Here is a 15,119-nt window from a genome sequence, read left to right as displayed (position 1 = left end):
TTCCTGCTTTTGCACCAAAACTGAGGAGCCCGTGAGGCACGGGAGGGTGTATAGGCAGAGGGGAGCGGTTACACTTTTTAAAGTGTAATACTTTGTGTGGCCTCCGGAGGCAGAAGCTATACACCCAATTGTCTGGGTCTCCCAATAGGAGCTAGAAGAAAAGGAATTTACGGTAAGTAAACAAAATTCCCTTCTTTCACTTACTCCCACTGTGGGGCATGAACATTTTTCACTTTGTTCAATGGTCTCAGCACCCGAAATTATTATTGCTGGGCGCCAATCATATATATATATATCATATAAATGTAGCGCCCCTGAAGCCATCAGGAGCTACAAAGTACTGCATCCTGTAAAAGATGCAGGGCCTACCCCCAGGGGCCCGGAAGACCAGTGCCAGTAACACCAAAATACATATATAATCCCTGTTATTCCCTTCCCCAATGATTGGTGACAGACTAGAGTTGGACCCAATGGATGGCCACCTAGGGGTGGAGCCGATCCAGTCCACTAGACGACAACCAGGGAGGAGGGTTCAGACAGTCAGTGAGAGGAGACTGACGTAACCGTACCTACGTGGAGTACTCTCAGAACCATAGCACCAACGGGGTACAGAGCCCTAGATCAGGCAAACCTGATAAAATCTGCACAGTGAGGGGACCATGCAGGACCTTATTGACTGTAAAGTCCGGGGGCACCAGCAGTGAGGAGAGAACCAGGGAACGGAACCGAACACCGACCCTACAGGGTTCAAACTGCCATCGTACGGACTAAAGACTGAGAGACTACCAGGAGGGGACCCACCAACTAGAGAAAGGTGCAGGGGAAAGAAGCCACCAGGTCACCAAAACGGCACTGAGACTAAGGGGACCAGCGGTGAGGACCAGCCTTCCTCTGGGTATGAGCCATCAAACCGCTGTGAATAAAGAAACCCAGTTACACTGCAGGCCCAGCAGTGAGAAACTGTGCACCATATTTTGAAGCTTAGAAATATGATAGGAGCCATAATCAGAATCAGATTTGGATTGGGGAGTCCGATGCCTGAGCTGCTGGAGTGAAAGGGGAAGAACTAGAAAAAAGGATGACCTTCTGGAGGAAGCTGAAGGAGTGGGATACCTGGAAGAACTAGTGTGAGCTTGCTTTATGGATCTCTTACGTGGTATGCCAAGTCAGAGTTGAGGAAACTGAGTCTGACACGCTATGATGTGAGCAGGACTCCCATGGCAGTGGCTTGATTAGATAGATTATGTGTGTGTTTTCTCACCATGCCAACCCCACAGGATCCGCCACCTGCCATGGGTGGTACGGTGGGAGAATAACAGTTTGGGCAGAGGTCTGGCCAGAGGGAAACTTCTAGTGGAAAGAGGTGCAGGCAAAGTGAACCACAAAAGCCATAGAGTGGCATCGCAGTTCCCTGAGGTTAGGCATAGAAAGGAGGGAAGTGTCAGAGGGAGAGACACAGGGAGACAAACTGCCCCTTGCAGAGCTTACGCTGGTTCAGCAGACTGGTTACCTGTAGAGCTGTGTAGATTGACTTTGGGGTAGGAGATGACCGCAGGTGCTAGGAGTCCAGCGTGCAGGAGTGGAACGGAGGCTGCAGAGCAGTCGGCGTGGAAAGGAGGATGGCGCCAAGCAGGAACAGACGTTGGCTTGGCGCCGAAAAAGGGAAGTAGTGTCAGTGAAGGGCTCGCAGGGATCTTGCGCGCCAAGAGAGATACTGATGGGCTGAGTGCAGCATGGAGGATTGACAGGAGGATTTTTCCGATCGCAGGTGTAGGCCACGATGATACAGGGGACTAAGTTTGGTAGTTAGGGCAACAATGAGAATGCAGCTAAAAACAGAAAGGAGAGTTGTAGGGAGGTGGGGGGAGCAAACCTCAATCCCATCTTCAAAATAAACAAAAAGGACTAGTTTCAGGATTATTAATGTGATAATGATTTTTTTATATGGAGCCACCATATCCCAGAATCTAGGAAAGGAAGTACATGTCCTTTAGGCCCTGGGATCCATCTTCATGTTATACTGGGGAAGATGGTAATCAGGCATTCCAGACACTGCATCAGGCGGCTGGAAGGTACCCAATTCATCTTCCCTTCCTTCACCCATGGGGGCGTGGGGATGAGCAGGAAAGGGTATGGAGTCAAGGACTGACCACTTGGCAGCCCCAAACACTCAATGTGTTAGGGTTCTACCGGACAAGTCAGAGACATGAGTAGTGATGTAACTCCACACTGTGCTCTGTCTCTAGTGGGGATGTCAGTGACAACTCCACCCTGTTGCCCAATCACAAGCCGAATCTAAAAGAAAAACGGAAATTATTAACACATTTAAGGAAGAAACCTCTTGTCTGCCTCCTACTGACTATGTGAAAACAGATTGTATCTGTGCCAGTTGGTGGGTGTATACTACTTGGGAGGAGATCATTTTTTTGCACAGCGTCAGCAGCATACACTCGTGGTCTCCTGTGTCCACCAATTAAGCCATTAGAGAAAGATTTTATTTTTTTCTGATTCCCAGTCTAACTTTTTATTTTTACCAAGTTTGCAAAATTTTGTTTAGTATATTTGACTTGCGCTTTGTGCCTATTATTGCAGTGTGTGTCTCAAAATATTGCATTTTTTTTAATTTAAATTAAAATAAAGCCTATTTTGTTGTGAAATTAAACCTTCAAGACTATGATTATTTTAATAGAAATGTGTGAAGTGTAAAAAACAAACAAGACAAAAAACAAAACAAAAACACAACAGCCAAGAGTGAAATGATCCTTCACTTTATTTCATAACCCTGACACAATAACCTTCATATTTCTCACCAATTCATAACATTTGTTCTTCATGATCCCGGGTGGGCACAATAATAAATAAATCAGTACCGGGCAGTGAGGTTCTTCACAGATTCAGTCTGTATACAGATTCCCCACTGATCCACGTGACGGCTCCAGTACATACAGCCTTATGGAATAGCTGCGCCTGTGTTAGTCACCAGTCATCACAAATTAATCGTGTCACACGGGACCTCGTACACAGATAACCATAATTTATTAAATTCCTCTATCACATTCAGAAGATAAGAGTAATTCAGTCTCACTACAAGACTAAACTGGGCAGCGTCTTACACGGATGGGAGATGGCGGTTTCTGTCACGTGAGCGCAGACATCCACATTTATTCACCACCTTTTCCATAAGGATTGTTTTACACTCCAGCCAACAGATCCAGAATAAATATAGCAAATAAATAGGTTTTTTTCCTTCACATTAAATAAACTACAAAGAAAACTTCATAATAAAAAAGTCATACACATTATAATATTAGGCCCCGACCAGCAGAGCAAAAGGAGGAGAATATTCTGAATTTCCAGACTGGTTACCTCTGATGCAATAGTTCCTCACCGATACTTATTTTGATTCTGGGCGATTTATCACTTACTTACGATCTGTGCACTCTCCTGACTTTTTTGTTTAGTGAAGACTCGTATTCCCCAACAAATACCAAATCCAGAGAGTATTTTCCAGTGTTTCGCCATTACTCACATGCTGCTTCTGGACCTATATAGACAACACCATTCCCCGTGGTGATATGTGCTCTAGTCCGGCACGGTCAGCCCTGACTGGACAGGGCGAGTGTGCAGGGACAGGTGCCATTGACTAGGCAAGTCAAGTGTTAGCATTATTTGTTAATATGTACAGATAACTCATGTGGAATACAAAATTAAAAACAAAATGGCAGGTCCTAAAGAAAAGGGGTTATTTTGTATATCTACTATTAATGATCTTCCTCACCAGGCAGACCTGTGAGCAATGGCATGCTGCCAACAAACATGTAATACGAGTAGCTGGGAGCTTTGCCTGCTCACTAGCCACTGAGTGCCATCTCCACGAGTGCTGGATTTTCATTCCTTCTTGCAATTCTGCTGACAAGTCTGCTTGACAATAGGCTGAGTAACTACAGCTAAAAAGGTAGAATTAAAAATTATCATCAATAGTGGAACTGGTAGAAATTCACCCAAGTGTAGAGTAAAAGAACATTGCAATTCAGTAGTAAGATCACAGAAAACAAATCTCCGCACCTGCATTGAATGTTGCAATAGAAGTTCATCAGTCATTGGGGTTTCTTAGAAGAAGCAGCACTCTTAATTATTGCACCAACACACTGTAGCCGACTGCAGCAGTCACACTAAGAAAATGCTGCAGGATGCTCGTGCCTTTCATACAATGCTTGCATCACTTGGCATCTGTATAATGCAGCTTTGCAGTCATGCAGTGACAGGACAGAGGTAAACAAATTGTCTCCTGAAAAGCAGCCTCTCCTGATACATCACTTCTCTCCGGCCGGGGCGCTCCCATTAACACTGGGCTTTGATTTGGTCTTCAGAGAAAAACGTTTTAACAGGCGCCGTGGAAAACTGCCACTTTTCTTACGGGAAGAGGTAGCAGAATTTGTCAAGTCATCATGAGACTGGCTCAGACCTGCATCTCGATGATGTCGGCGGAAGAAAAGCTTCGTGCCACTCCGAAGGAATCCGACTGCAATAAGACAAAATGTCTGAGTGGAGAAAAGTCATGTACAAACTCCCTTATTAACCACTGCATTTCCAACTAGTTACCATGTGCCTGAGCTGGGGTCGAGGTGTGCCGACGTACAGGTGGGTACCACCACAAAAGACCACTATGCACAATCTCAAGACCGTGTCATATCTACTGTACAATGCTTTCACAGAACACAGACAATGTGCATATATATCTGCTTCTTTTGTGCAAACTTTAGAATCCAATTGTCATTCGCCAAGACTTAGGGGCACTTTGCACACTACGACATCGCTAGCCAATTGCTGCGATGCTGAGCGCGATAGTCCCCGCCCCCGTCGCAGCTGCGCTATCTTGTGATAGCTGCCGTAGCGAACATTATCGCCACGGCAGCTTCACATGCACTTACCTGCCCTGCGACGTCGCTCTGGCCGGCGACCCGCCTCCTTCCTAAGGGGCGGTTCGTGCGGCGTCACACGGCAGGCAGCCAATAGAAGCGGAGGGGAAGAGATGAGCAGGACGTAAACATCCCGCCCACCTTCTCCCTTCCTTCCTCATTGCAGCCGGGACGCAGGTAGGAGATGTTCCTCGCTCCTGCAGCTTCTCACACAACGTTGTGTGCTGCCGCAGGAACGAGGAACAACATCGTAACATCGGTCCTTCGAAATTATGGAAATGACCGACGCTACACCGATCATACGATTACGACACTTTTGCTCTCGTTAATCGTATCAAAAACGATTTACACACTGCGATGTCGACAGCGACACCAGATGTGCGTCACTTTCAATTTGACCCCACTGACATCGCACGTGCGATGTCGTAGTGTGCAAAGTACTCCTAAGTCATAGCCAAAAATTAAACTACTAACTAGTATATAGCAGTTAGATCTGTTAGATCCTGCTGGTTGCTTGATACTACTCCTTAGGCTGATTTCAGACGTCCGTGTTTTAGGTACGTGTGACATCAGTTTTTAACACGGATGTCACATGTACCCATGTACGTTGTATTGTGCACTCTCACACGGACCGTGTGGCCCTGTTATTTCACACGGAGTTGTGTCCGTTTTTTCTCCAGCAGCACGGATGTCACACGGACCGCACACTGATGTGATCCGTGTGACATCAGTGTGACACGTACCGGAGAAAACACGGGTTTTTAAATAAAAAGATTTTCTATATTTGCCTGTTCCAGCGATGCTGTCTCCGGCTCTGCTGCCTCCCGCTCCTGACCCCCGCTCATTATTTTCATTGATTATTCACCGCGTTGAGCAGCTGAGAGCAGGGGCATCGCAGTGACAGCAAAAGAGACAGCATCGCCGAGGACAGCACCACCGAGGACAGCACCGCATTGCTAGTGACAGGTGAGTATCCTTCCAGCAGTGTGTGCAGGGACGTCCAGGAGGTCATCGGATTTCCCAATGAACTCTGATGACCTCCTGATGACACCCCTGTGACAACTGCGTTACAGCGAGTGTCATGATGGTGACTTCCAGGGGTTCATGAGAGTTCATTGGGAACCCTGATGAGTCCCTGGATGTCACTGCACAAACTGCTGTATACTCACCTGTCACCGGCGATGTCCTCGGTGATGTCCCCAGCGATGCTGTCCTCGGCTGTGCTGTACCCAGCCTGTCCCCGCGATGCTCCTGCTTCTAAATCCTCAGGCAGTGAATAATCAATGAAAATAATGAGCGGGGATCAGGAGCGGGACACAGCAGAGCCGGAGACAGCATCGCTGGGGAGAGGTAAATATAGAACATCTTTTCATTACAGAGACACGTGTTTTACCCGGTACATGTCACACGTATGCAAACACGGATGTCACACGCGTAACACACATATGACACACGTATGACCATAACCATGCGTGTAACTGGTACCTGATTAAACATGGACATCTGAAACCAGCCTTATCTGTACTAGACATTATACGAGTCTTGGACAAGAACTACAGCCACGCCTATGTACACGACATGTGCAATACTGACAGCCACGCCTATATAACATGTGCAAAATACAGCCATGCTATATACCATGTGCAAGATTTTAGACTAGTTACCTTTGTGGTCTTTAAGGCTGCGTGTTTCCAAGGCCCCAGTAGAGCCAGTTTCAGATTCCACATCATCCAGGGATGGTCGATCTGAAATGTCTGACCTTGTGGTGTCATCAGTGTCCGGACCTTGAGAAGTTGCCACCTCCGAAGGAAATTCAGCAGAGCCCTCCATTACTGACTCTTGAAAACATGTGGATGTCCCATGCATCGACGCATCCATGGAAGCTGCATATCCTAAAGAAAGTGCCATCTCCTCATCACCAATTGGTACCTGCAAGATATAAAGTCATTTAAGAACATTAAGTCCATAAATATGGAGACCAAAAAAAAAAGCTACCTCCAGGGTCCAGTGGCTAACCTTTGACACTCCTGATATGATCAGCGTGCTACGTTTGGTGGGGGTCCTCTTGGATGACTTGTTGCTAGGTTCTGTTAGCTGCCTAATTGCAGTCTCTGCCACGGGATCTAGCTTGATGGACGATGGAGAGCCACCTGACAAAAAAAGCCAAGTCTTAACATCTAGTCAGTGTGCGTTTACCGTAGAAGTCTGCAATATTCAGATTTACATAAACTTAACAATTCTACGTTATAATCATTACTCTTCAGCATTTTTCAATACCTGTCAAAACTTTTGCACAGAAAACTGTTCCTGCAGAATTTTACGGCCATGTAGCTGCATAAAGGGTTAAGTGTCTGCAGCCAGAAAGACCGGGTAAGATCAGCAGGGTTAGATTCAGGTTGTATGTGACAATCATTTGCATTTTTATCTACTGATTTGCAGTCAATAAGCCATAATGGGACGGATCAAATTATGTTTTACATAAAAGCAAATGCTGTGATATTCAAAGAAGAGAACGAACAAGTCAGTATCATCACCTCTCACACCACAATATCACGCCCATCTTATACGTCTGGTAGGGCCTAACTATCCCTCCTTACAGGACAGATACACACTTAGCCAAGCCTCATCTACACAAGCAGGAAAATGGGAGCAATGGCAGCTAGCCACCTACAGAGCGCGCAGCCCAGCCACCTACAGAGCGCGCAGCCCAGCCACCTAGAGCGCGCAGCCCAGCCACCTACAGAGCGCGCAGCCCAGCCACCTACAGAGCGCGCAAGCCCAGCCACCTACAGAGCGCGCAGCCCAGCCACCTACAGAGCGCGCAGCCCAGCCACCTACAGAGCGCGCAGACCAGCCACCTACAGAGCGCGCAGACCAGCCACCTACAGAGCGCGCAGACCAGCCACCTACAGAGCGCGCAGACCAGCCACCTACAGAGCGCGCAGACCAGCCACCTACAGAGCGCGCAGACCAGCCACCTACAGAGCGCGCAGACCAGCCACCTACAGAGCGCGCAGACCAGCCACCTACAGAGCGCGCAGACCAGCCACCTACAGAGCGCGCAGACCAGCCACCTACAGAGCGGGCAGCCCAGCCACCCACAGAGCGGGCAGCCCAGCCATCCAGGGTAAAGTGCCCATCTTTCTACACTGAACAAGGACATTTTCATCTTATGTTGTCAATAATGTTTCCTTTCCTGTACTGCCTGATTAATGATCACCTAGTGTGTGGTTGCCTCGTTGATATGGAGCAGTGAATACAGGTTATATAGGAGCCGGTTATGATAATTAGGAAAGTTGGGTGTATATTCATAAGCTATTGTAATGATGTATTTTATTTTTTGCGTCAATGGCAGAAAGACTGGCGCCGAAAACAAATTTGCCTTGGTACAACCCCTTGATGAACTATTACTACCCCTGAAATACAAGCAATCATTACGATATGCTCAGATGCTGCAGATTTTGCACTGAAACTTATCAGCAAAGTCCAGCAAGATGCAGCGACTGATCTGGGCTTCACATAAAACCATTAGCTGACATCTGAAAAAAAAAAAAATGAAGGGCGCCAACAACCTTCTCTTCTACATCCCATATAAAATACAAACTGTCACACCAAGGAGATAGTCGCAGGATTATAGAAATCACAGGATGGACAGACATGTTAGTGAGACACAGATGATGAAAAAATTGGAAATTTTCAAAACATTTCAATTTATTCAGTATGGAGTACAGAATTCGCTGCACTTACACACTATGGCTGCCATCAATGAGATTATCGGTTGTCTGAGGAATGTTCTGCGACATTGAATGCACTTGGGCAGCAAATCATCAAGATCAACTGCTGGCAGCTCCCTGTGGAATTCTAGACCAATGCTATCCCAGATGTAATGGGAGACAAGTCAGAAGACACTGAAGCCAATGTAGTATGTTTAGACCATGCCGTCTGCAGCCTTGTATTATCATGTTGAGTCAGCTCATGGGACACTAACGTTCCTTCATGAAGGCCTAGGGTGCTGCCCACATGGACTCCAGACTCCTCTCAAGATACCACTGCATCAAAGACAAAAAAAGGATCCATAGCTGAAGCTGATTATAGTCCTCTTTCCAGCCCCCTTGTAATCTTGTTCTGCAACATGATTGCCTTTCAGAGCGGTGGAGTGAGGTCAATGGAGCTGGATGTCTGGCTTGTAGCCCAATGTCATGCAAACGTGCTCTGAAGATTTGTGTAACCTCTGAGGTCTTAAACTTGGCATGTGATATCCAATTTAAAATTTGTGGAAAAGAAGGGATCACTAGGCACCATTCTTCAAATTTCATGAGACCATGTGGGAATACCAAGAAAAGACCTTCATGAGGGAACTTCACACGGATCTTAAACTTCCAAAATTATGGAGTGGGATAATGTATGTTAGCCAGACCCCTCTAGTCTACATTCCAGGTACACCAACTGCTCAGTGTTACATTGATTTGATGATGGAACCAGTGACAGCCATTTCTCCAGAGTCTCAGGAGCAGTTTTATTAACGTGACAACACCAAGCTACATTTTGCTAGGGCTACTCTAAGCAGACTGAGTGGCCTAAATATGCTACCGTGGCCTGCAGGGTCCCCCAACAAGCACAATGGTACTTCATTGTCATTATTTACAAAGAGTTGGCAGCAGCAGATCTTTATGATTTGCCCAAGCGCATTTATCAAGACAGAGCCCTCCTTATAACGCTATGTGCCCATGGGAGCTTGTTTCTGTGGATTTTGCCGCAGAAAACCTGCGGATTTTTCTGGATTTTCCAGATAAATCTGTAGGTTTTAGCATGTACAGACACTCCCCATGTTATCCTATGGGACATGGGGAGTGTGTGTCCACGCTGCGGAATGTGCGGCTGCGGAACATGGTGCGGATGTCCCGCAACCGAACATAACTGCATGTCAATTATTCCTACGGAATTACCTGCGGAAATCCCGGCCCTCCACTATGGAGATAGAGGCCGGGACGTCCGCAGGTAATTTGCATGAAAGTCCGCAGGTTTACCGCAGCTATTTTTAGCTGCGGGATTCCAGCGATATAGCTGCGGTATGCCGACGGGCATCTGCGGGAAACCTGCGGATACATCCGCAGGTGTGATCTCCCGTAGGCACATAGCCTTAAGCGGGCTTTACACGCTCAGACATCGCTAATGCGAAGTCGTTGCGGTCACGGATTTTGTGACGCACATCCGGCCGCTGTAGCGATGCCGTTGCGTGACACCTACGAGCGATTTTGCATCGTCGCAAAAACGTGCAAAATCGCTCATCAGTGACATGGAGGTCCATTCTCAAATATCATTACTGCAGCAGTAACTAAGTTGTTCCTCGTTCCTGCGGCAGCACACATCGCTCCGTGTGACACCGCAGGAACGAAGAAGCTCTCCTTACTTGCCTCTTGGCCACAATGCGGAAGGAATGAGGTGGGCGGGATGTTACGTCCTGCTCATCTCCGCCCCTCCGCTTCTATTGGGCGGCGGTTCAGTGACGCTGCTGTGATGCTGAACGAACCGTTCCCTTAGACAGGAGGCGGTTCGCCAGTCACAGCGACGTCGCTAGGCAGGTAAGTAGTGTGACGGGTCTGGGCAATGTTGTGCGACACGGGCAGCGATTTGCCCGTGACGCACAACAGATGGGGGCGGGAACACACGCTAGCGATATCAGTACCGATATCGCAGCGTGTAAAGCGGCTTTTAGACAAGCATAAGTAACATCACAGACAGCAGCCAAGTTTAAGTGTGGGGAATTATACATTGAAGATACGGTTTAAATTTATTTATTTTTCTTCAGAATTTACCAATCATTAACAGGTATATTGAATTGATCATGTGATTTCCATAATTTTGCAACTTATCCTTCTTGAAGTGAAAATATCAATGATGCGATGTGTGAATATTTAGACTCTTGAAAAAGTCTAGGTAATAAACTAAAATGTATAGGAAAGAAGGGATATGAACAAAACAAAACAAATAAACAATCGTGATATGGAAGGCATCTTACCACTGCCACTGGGAGAAGAGCCGGGAGAGCAACTGCGAGGGAATAAAACGGGTTTGTTTTCCGTCACTTCTACCTTAGATGGGGATCTCGCAGGAGACTCGGAAGCTAAAAAGTGAAATAAAAGTGTAAGTGGAATCTAGTTTTACATAAAATGTAGCAAAGCTGCATATTCTACTGCGAAAATAAAAAGCAGATGAACCTTTGGCGTCACAAATATGAAGCTCCCAATGAACACTGTAAAATATTGTGTATGTGGCCTGTGCTCGTGGTCTTAACCCTGAAACCCCTAGTGGTTCCTCAGGAGCAAAGGTTTTGTTTGTTGTCCGCCCCGGCCATACAAGGCTGTTATAAAATATTAATACCGGCTTATTTCTTTTAAGTCTCCTCAGGTTGGCCATGCTTAGACACTGCAGCGATGGCTCAGCCCCTGCAGCCAACACAACCCATTTCTCCCCCTGTCAATATACTGGGGCAATAGTGGGGATCTGAAAATGTAAAAATTACCTATTTTACCGTCAAGTTTTGGCCTTGACTGAATCGTTGTAACAGTAGTTACAATAGTTCCATCTGGCATCACCGTCCGATCCATTTCTACTTTCTTGGTAGGAGTTATGTTATTTCTCGGAGTTGGAGTCAAAGTTACCCGTGGTAAATTCACGTCTGGTATATGAAACTATGGAGGGGTGGAAACCACAAGCCACAAATTACTACAAGACCAAGGACAAATTAACGCACATGCAACACAGCGCTTTCCATCTCTCTCCATCCAAAAGAACACTCTGCCGTTCCCATTACGGTGTTTTGCAGTGGATAGTTTTACTGGTATCATGGTAGGGTACACATGACTGATGGAAAAAAGAGAATTTTGTTACTTACCGTAAATTCTTTTTCTTATAGTTCCGTATTGGGAGACCCAGACCATGGGTGTTTAGCTTCTGCCTCCGGAGGACACACAAAGTACTACACTTAAAAGTGTAGCTCCTCCCTCTGAGCTTATACACCACCTGGTAGCCAGTCCTAGCCAGTGTAGTGCAAAAGCTGAAGGAGAATAGCCACCCACAAGTAGAACCGAGTAAGAACCGGAACAACCGGAGACTCTGTCCACGACAACAGCCGGTGATAACACACGGAACAAGAAAATTGCCAACAGGCAACAGGGAGGGAGCTGGGTCTCCCAATACGGAACTATAAGAAAAAGAATTTCCGGTAACAAAATTCTCTTTTTCTTTATCGTTCCTTTGGGAAACCCAGACCATGGGACGTTCCAAAGCTGTCCCTGGGTGGGAATAAACAGAAAAACTAAGAAGTAGGCGGAGCCTAACTTCACAAGTGGGCGACAGCCGCCTGAAGGATGCGTCTGCCCAAGCTCGCATCTGCCGAAGCATGAGCATGCACTTGGCAGTGCTTCGAAAAGGTATGCAGGCTAGTCCAAGTGGCAGCCTGACAGACTTGTTGAGCCGTAGCCTGGTGCCTAAAAGCCCAAGAGGCACAGACAGCTCTGGTCGAGTGTGCTTTGATCCCCGGTGGGGGAGGCACCTGAGTACTCTGGTAGGCGTCCGAAATGGTCGATCTAATCCAACGGGCCAAGGTCGACTTAGAAGCAGAGAGACCCTTGCACCGCCCTGTGGTTAGCACAAAAAGAGAGGTGCACCGCCTAAGCGCAGCGGTGCGAGACACATAAATCCGGAGAGCACGCACCAGATCTAGAGTATGCAGCGCTTTCTCAAAGTGATGAACAGGGGCCGGACAGAAGGAAGGCAAGGAAATATCCTGGTTAAGGTGGAAGGGAGAGACCACCTTAGGAAGAAAGTCCGGGGTCGGACGGAGAACTACCTTGTCTTGGTGAAAAACCAAAAAAGGTGACTCCGAGGAGAGCGCAGCCAAATCAGAGACTCTCCTGAGAGAAGTTATGGCAACTAGAAAGGCCACCTTTTGAGAAAGACGATACAAAGAAACCTCCCTAAGGGGCTCGAAAGGGGGATTCTGCAATACCGTGAGGACCAAGTTAAGGTCCCAGGGATCCAAGGGCCGCCGATAAGGCGGAATGATGTGAGACGCACCTTGCATGAAGGTGCGGATTTGAGCCAGCCAGGCGAGACGCCGCTGGAACAGCACTGATAGAGCTGAGACTTGTCCCTTGAGAGAGTTGAGGGACAGTCCTAGCTGCAGACCGGACTGTAAAAAAGACAGAAGGGTCGGCAACGAGAATGGCCAAGGAGAATGGCCGGAAGAGCGACACCAGGACAGGAACATTTTCCAAGTCCTGTGATAGATCTTGACGGAGGAAGACTTACGGGCCCGAGTCATAGTGGAGATGACTTCAGGAGGAATACCAAAAGCCGTCAAAATCCAGGACTCAAGAGCCACGCCGTCAATTTGAGTGCCGCAGAATTCGGGCGGAAAAACGGACCTTGCGAGAGCAGGTCTGGACGGTCCGGAAGATGCCACGGCATCTCCACGGACAATTGGAGAAGGTCTGGATACCAAGCTCGCCTGGGCCAGTCCGGTGCAATGAGGATGACTCGACGGCCCGCCATTCTGATCTTGCGCAGGACTCTGGGCAAGAGAGCTAGAGGGGGAAACACGTAGGACAGACGAAACTGGGACCAGTCTTAAACCAGAGCGTCCGCGGCGAAGGCCTGAGGATCATGGGAGCGAGCCACGTAAACCGGAACCTTGTTGTTGTGACGGGATGCCATTAGGTCCACGTCCGGAGTGCCCCACTTGCGGCAGATTGACTGAAACACTGCCGGGTGCAGGGACCACTCGCCACCGTCCACGGATTGACGGCTGAGATAATCTGCCTCCCAGTTTTCTACGCCAGGGATGTGGACTGCGGATATGGTGGACTTGGAGTCCTCCGCCCATTGAAGAATGCGTTGGACCTCCAACATTGCCAGGCGGCTGCGTGTCCCGCCTTGGTGATTGATGTAGGCAACCGCTGTCGCGTTGTCTGACTGGACTCGAATGTGCCTGCCCGCCAACAGGTGGTGAAAGGCTAGGAGAGCTAGAAGCACAGCTCTGGTTTCCAGCACATTGATTGAAAGGGCTGACTCGGACGGAGTCCAAGTGCCCTGTGCTCTGTGGTGGAGATGTACCGCTCCCCAGCCGGATAGGCTGGCATCCGTGGTGAGAATCACCCAGGACGGAGTCAGGAAGGAGCGCCCTTGGGACAGGGAGAGGGGTCGAAGCCACCACTGAAGAGAGCTCCTGGTCCGTGGCGACAGAGCCACTAACCTCTGTAAGGAGGAAGGCCGCTTCTCCCAACAGCGGAGAATGTCCAGCTGCAGAGGACGCAGATGGAACTGGGCAAAGGGAACCGCCTCCATGGAGGCCACCATTTGACCCAGCACCTGCATCAGGCGCCTGAGGGAATAACGGCGGGGCCTCAGTAGAGAGCGCACCGCTAGCCGGAGAGACTGCTGTTTGATTAAGGGCAACTTCACAAGAGCCGGCAAAGTCTCGAACTGCATCCCTAGGTACGTGAGACTCTGGGTCGGAGTCAGAGTGGATTTGGGAAGATTGACAATCCACCCGAATTGGGCTAGGGTGGCGAGAGTGAGCGAAACACTCCGCTGACAGTCTGCGCTGGATGTACCCTTGACCAGAAGGTCGTCCAGATAAGGAAGCACTGCTAACCCCTGGAGGTGCAGGACCGCAATCACTGCCGCCATGACCCATGACCTTGGTGAATACCCGAGGGGCCGTGGCTAACCCGAAGGGGAGAGCCACGAATTGGAAATGATCCTCTCCTATCGCAAAACATAACCAACGCTGATGTGACACTGCGATTGGCACATGTAGATAGGCATCTCTGATGTCGATGGACGCCAGGAACTCCCCTTGGGTCATAGAGGCAATGACTGATCGCAGAGACTCCATGCGAAAATGCCGCACCCGGACACGCTTGTTGAGAAGCTTGAGATCCAGGATGGGCCGGAAGGTACAGTCCTTTTTTGGAACTAGGAAGAGATTTGAGTAAAAACCTCTGAACCGTTCCTGAGCGGGAACTGGGACAATCACTCCGTTTGCCTGCAAGGACGCCACGGCCTGCGAGAAGGCGGCGGCCTTGGAGCAGGGGGGAGTTGAGAGAAAAAATCTGTTTGGAGGGCTGGAAGAGAATTCTATCCTGTAGCCGTGAGATATGTCTCTCACCCACTGATCGGAGACTTGCTTTAACC

At 48.4% G+C, this 15,119-nt stretch overlaps 1 protein-coding gene across 2 annotated transcripts in view; it reads right to left on the bottom strand.

Annotated features, from left to right (window-relative positions):
* Positions 1-2,752: 2,752 nt before the first annotated feature.
* The window catches only part of C2CD2L (C2CD2 like), a 44,100-nt gene continuing 31,733 nt past the window's right edge, over positions 2,753-15,119 (bottom strand). Inside the window, exons 10-14 of one of the 2 annotated variants that reach the window (XM_075328664.1) lie at positions 11,443-11,611; positions 10,939-11,043; positions 6,936-7,069; positions 6,584-6,848; positions 2,753-4,522 (exon numbers count right to left, since the gene is read on the bottom strand). In XM_075328664.1, the coding sequence (XP_075184779.1) occupies positions 4,314-4,522; positions 6,584-6,848; positions 6,936-7,069; positions 10,939-11,043; positions 11,443-11,611 (882 nt within the window). In that variant the 3' untranslated portion in view covers positions 2,753-4,313. The remainder of the gene's footprint in view (positions 4,523-6,583; positions 6,849-6,935; positions 7,070-10,938; positions 11,044-11,442; positions 11,612-15,119) is intronic. The other variant, XM_075328665.1, reaches the window with a different exon arrangement.

The sequence above is a fragment of the Anomaloglossus baeobatrachus genome, chromosome 11, assembly GCF_048569485.1.
Source record: "Anomaloglossus baeobatrachus isolate aAnoBae1 chromosome 11, aAnoBae1.hap1, whole genome shotgun sequence".
Classification (NCBI taxonomy): Eukaryota; Metazoa; Chordata; class Amphibia; order Anura; family Aromobatidae; genus Anomaloglossus; species Anomaloglossus baeobatrachus.
The sequence above is the reverse complement of the archived record's forward strand: the minus strand, read 5'-3'. Positions and strand labels throughout refer to the sequence as shown.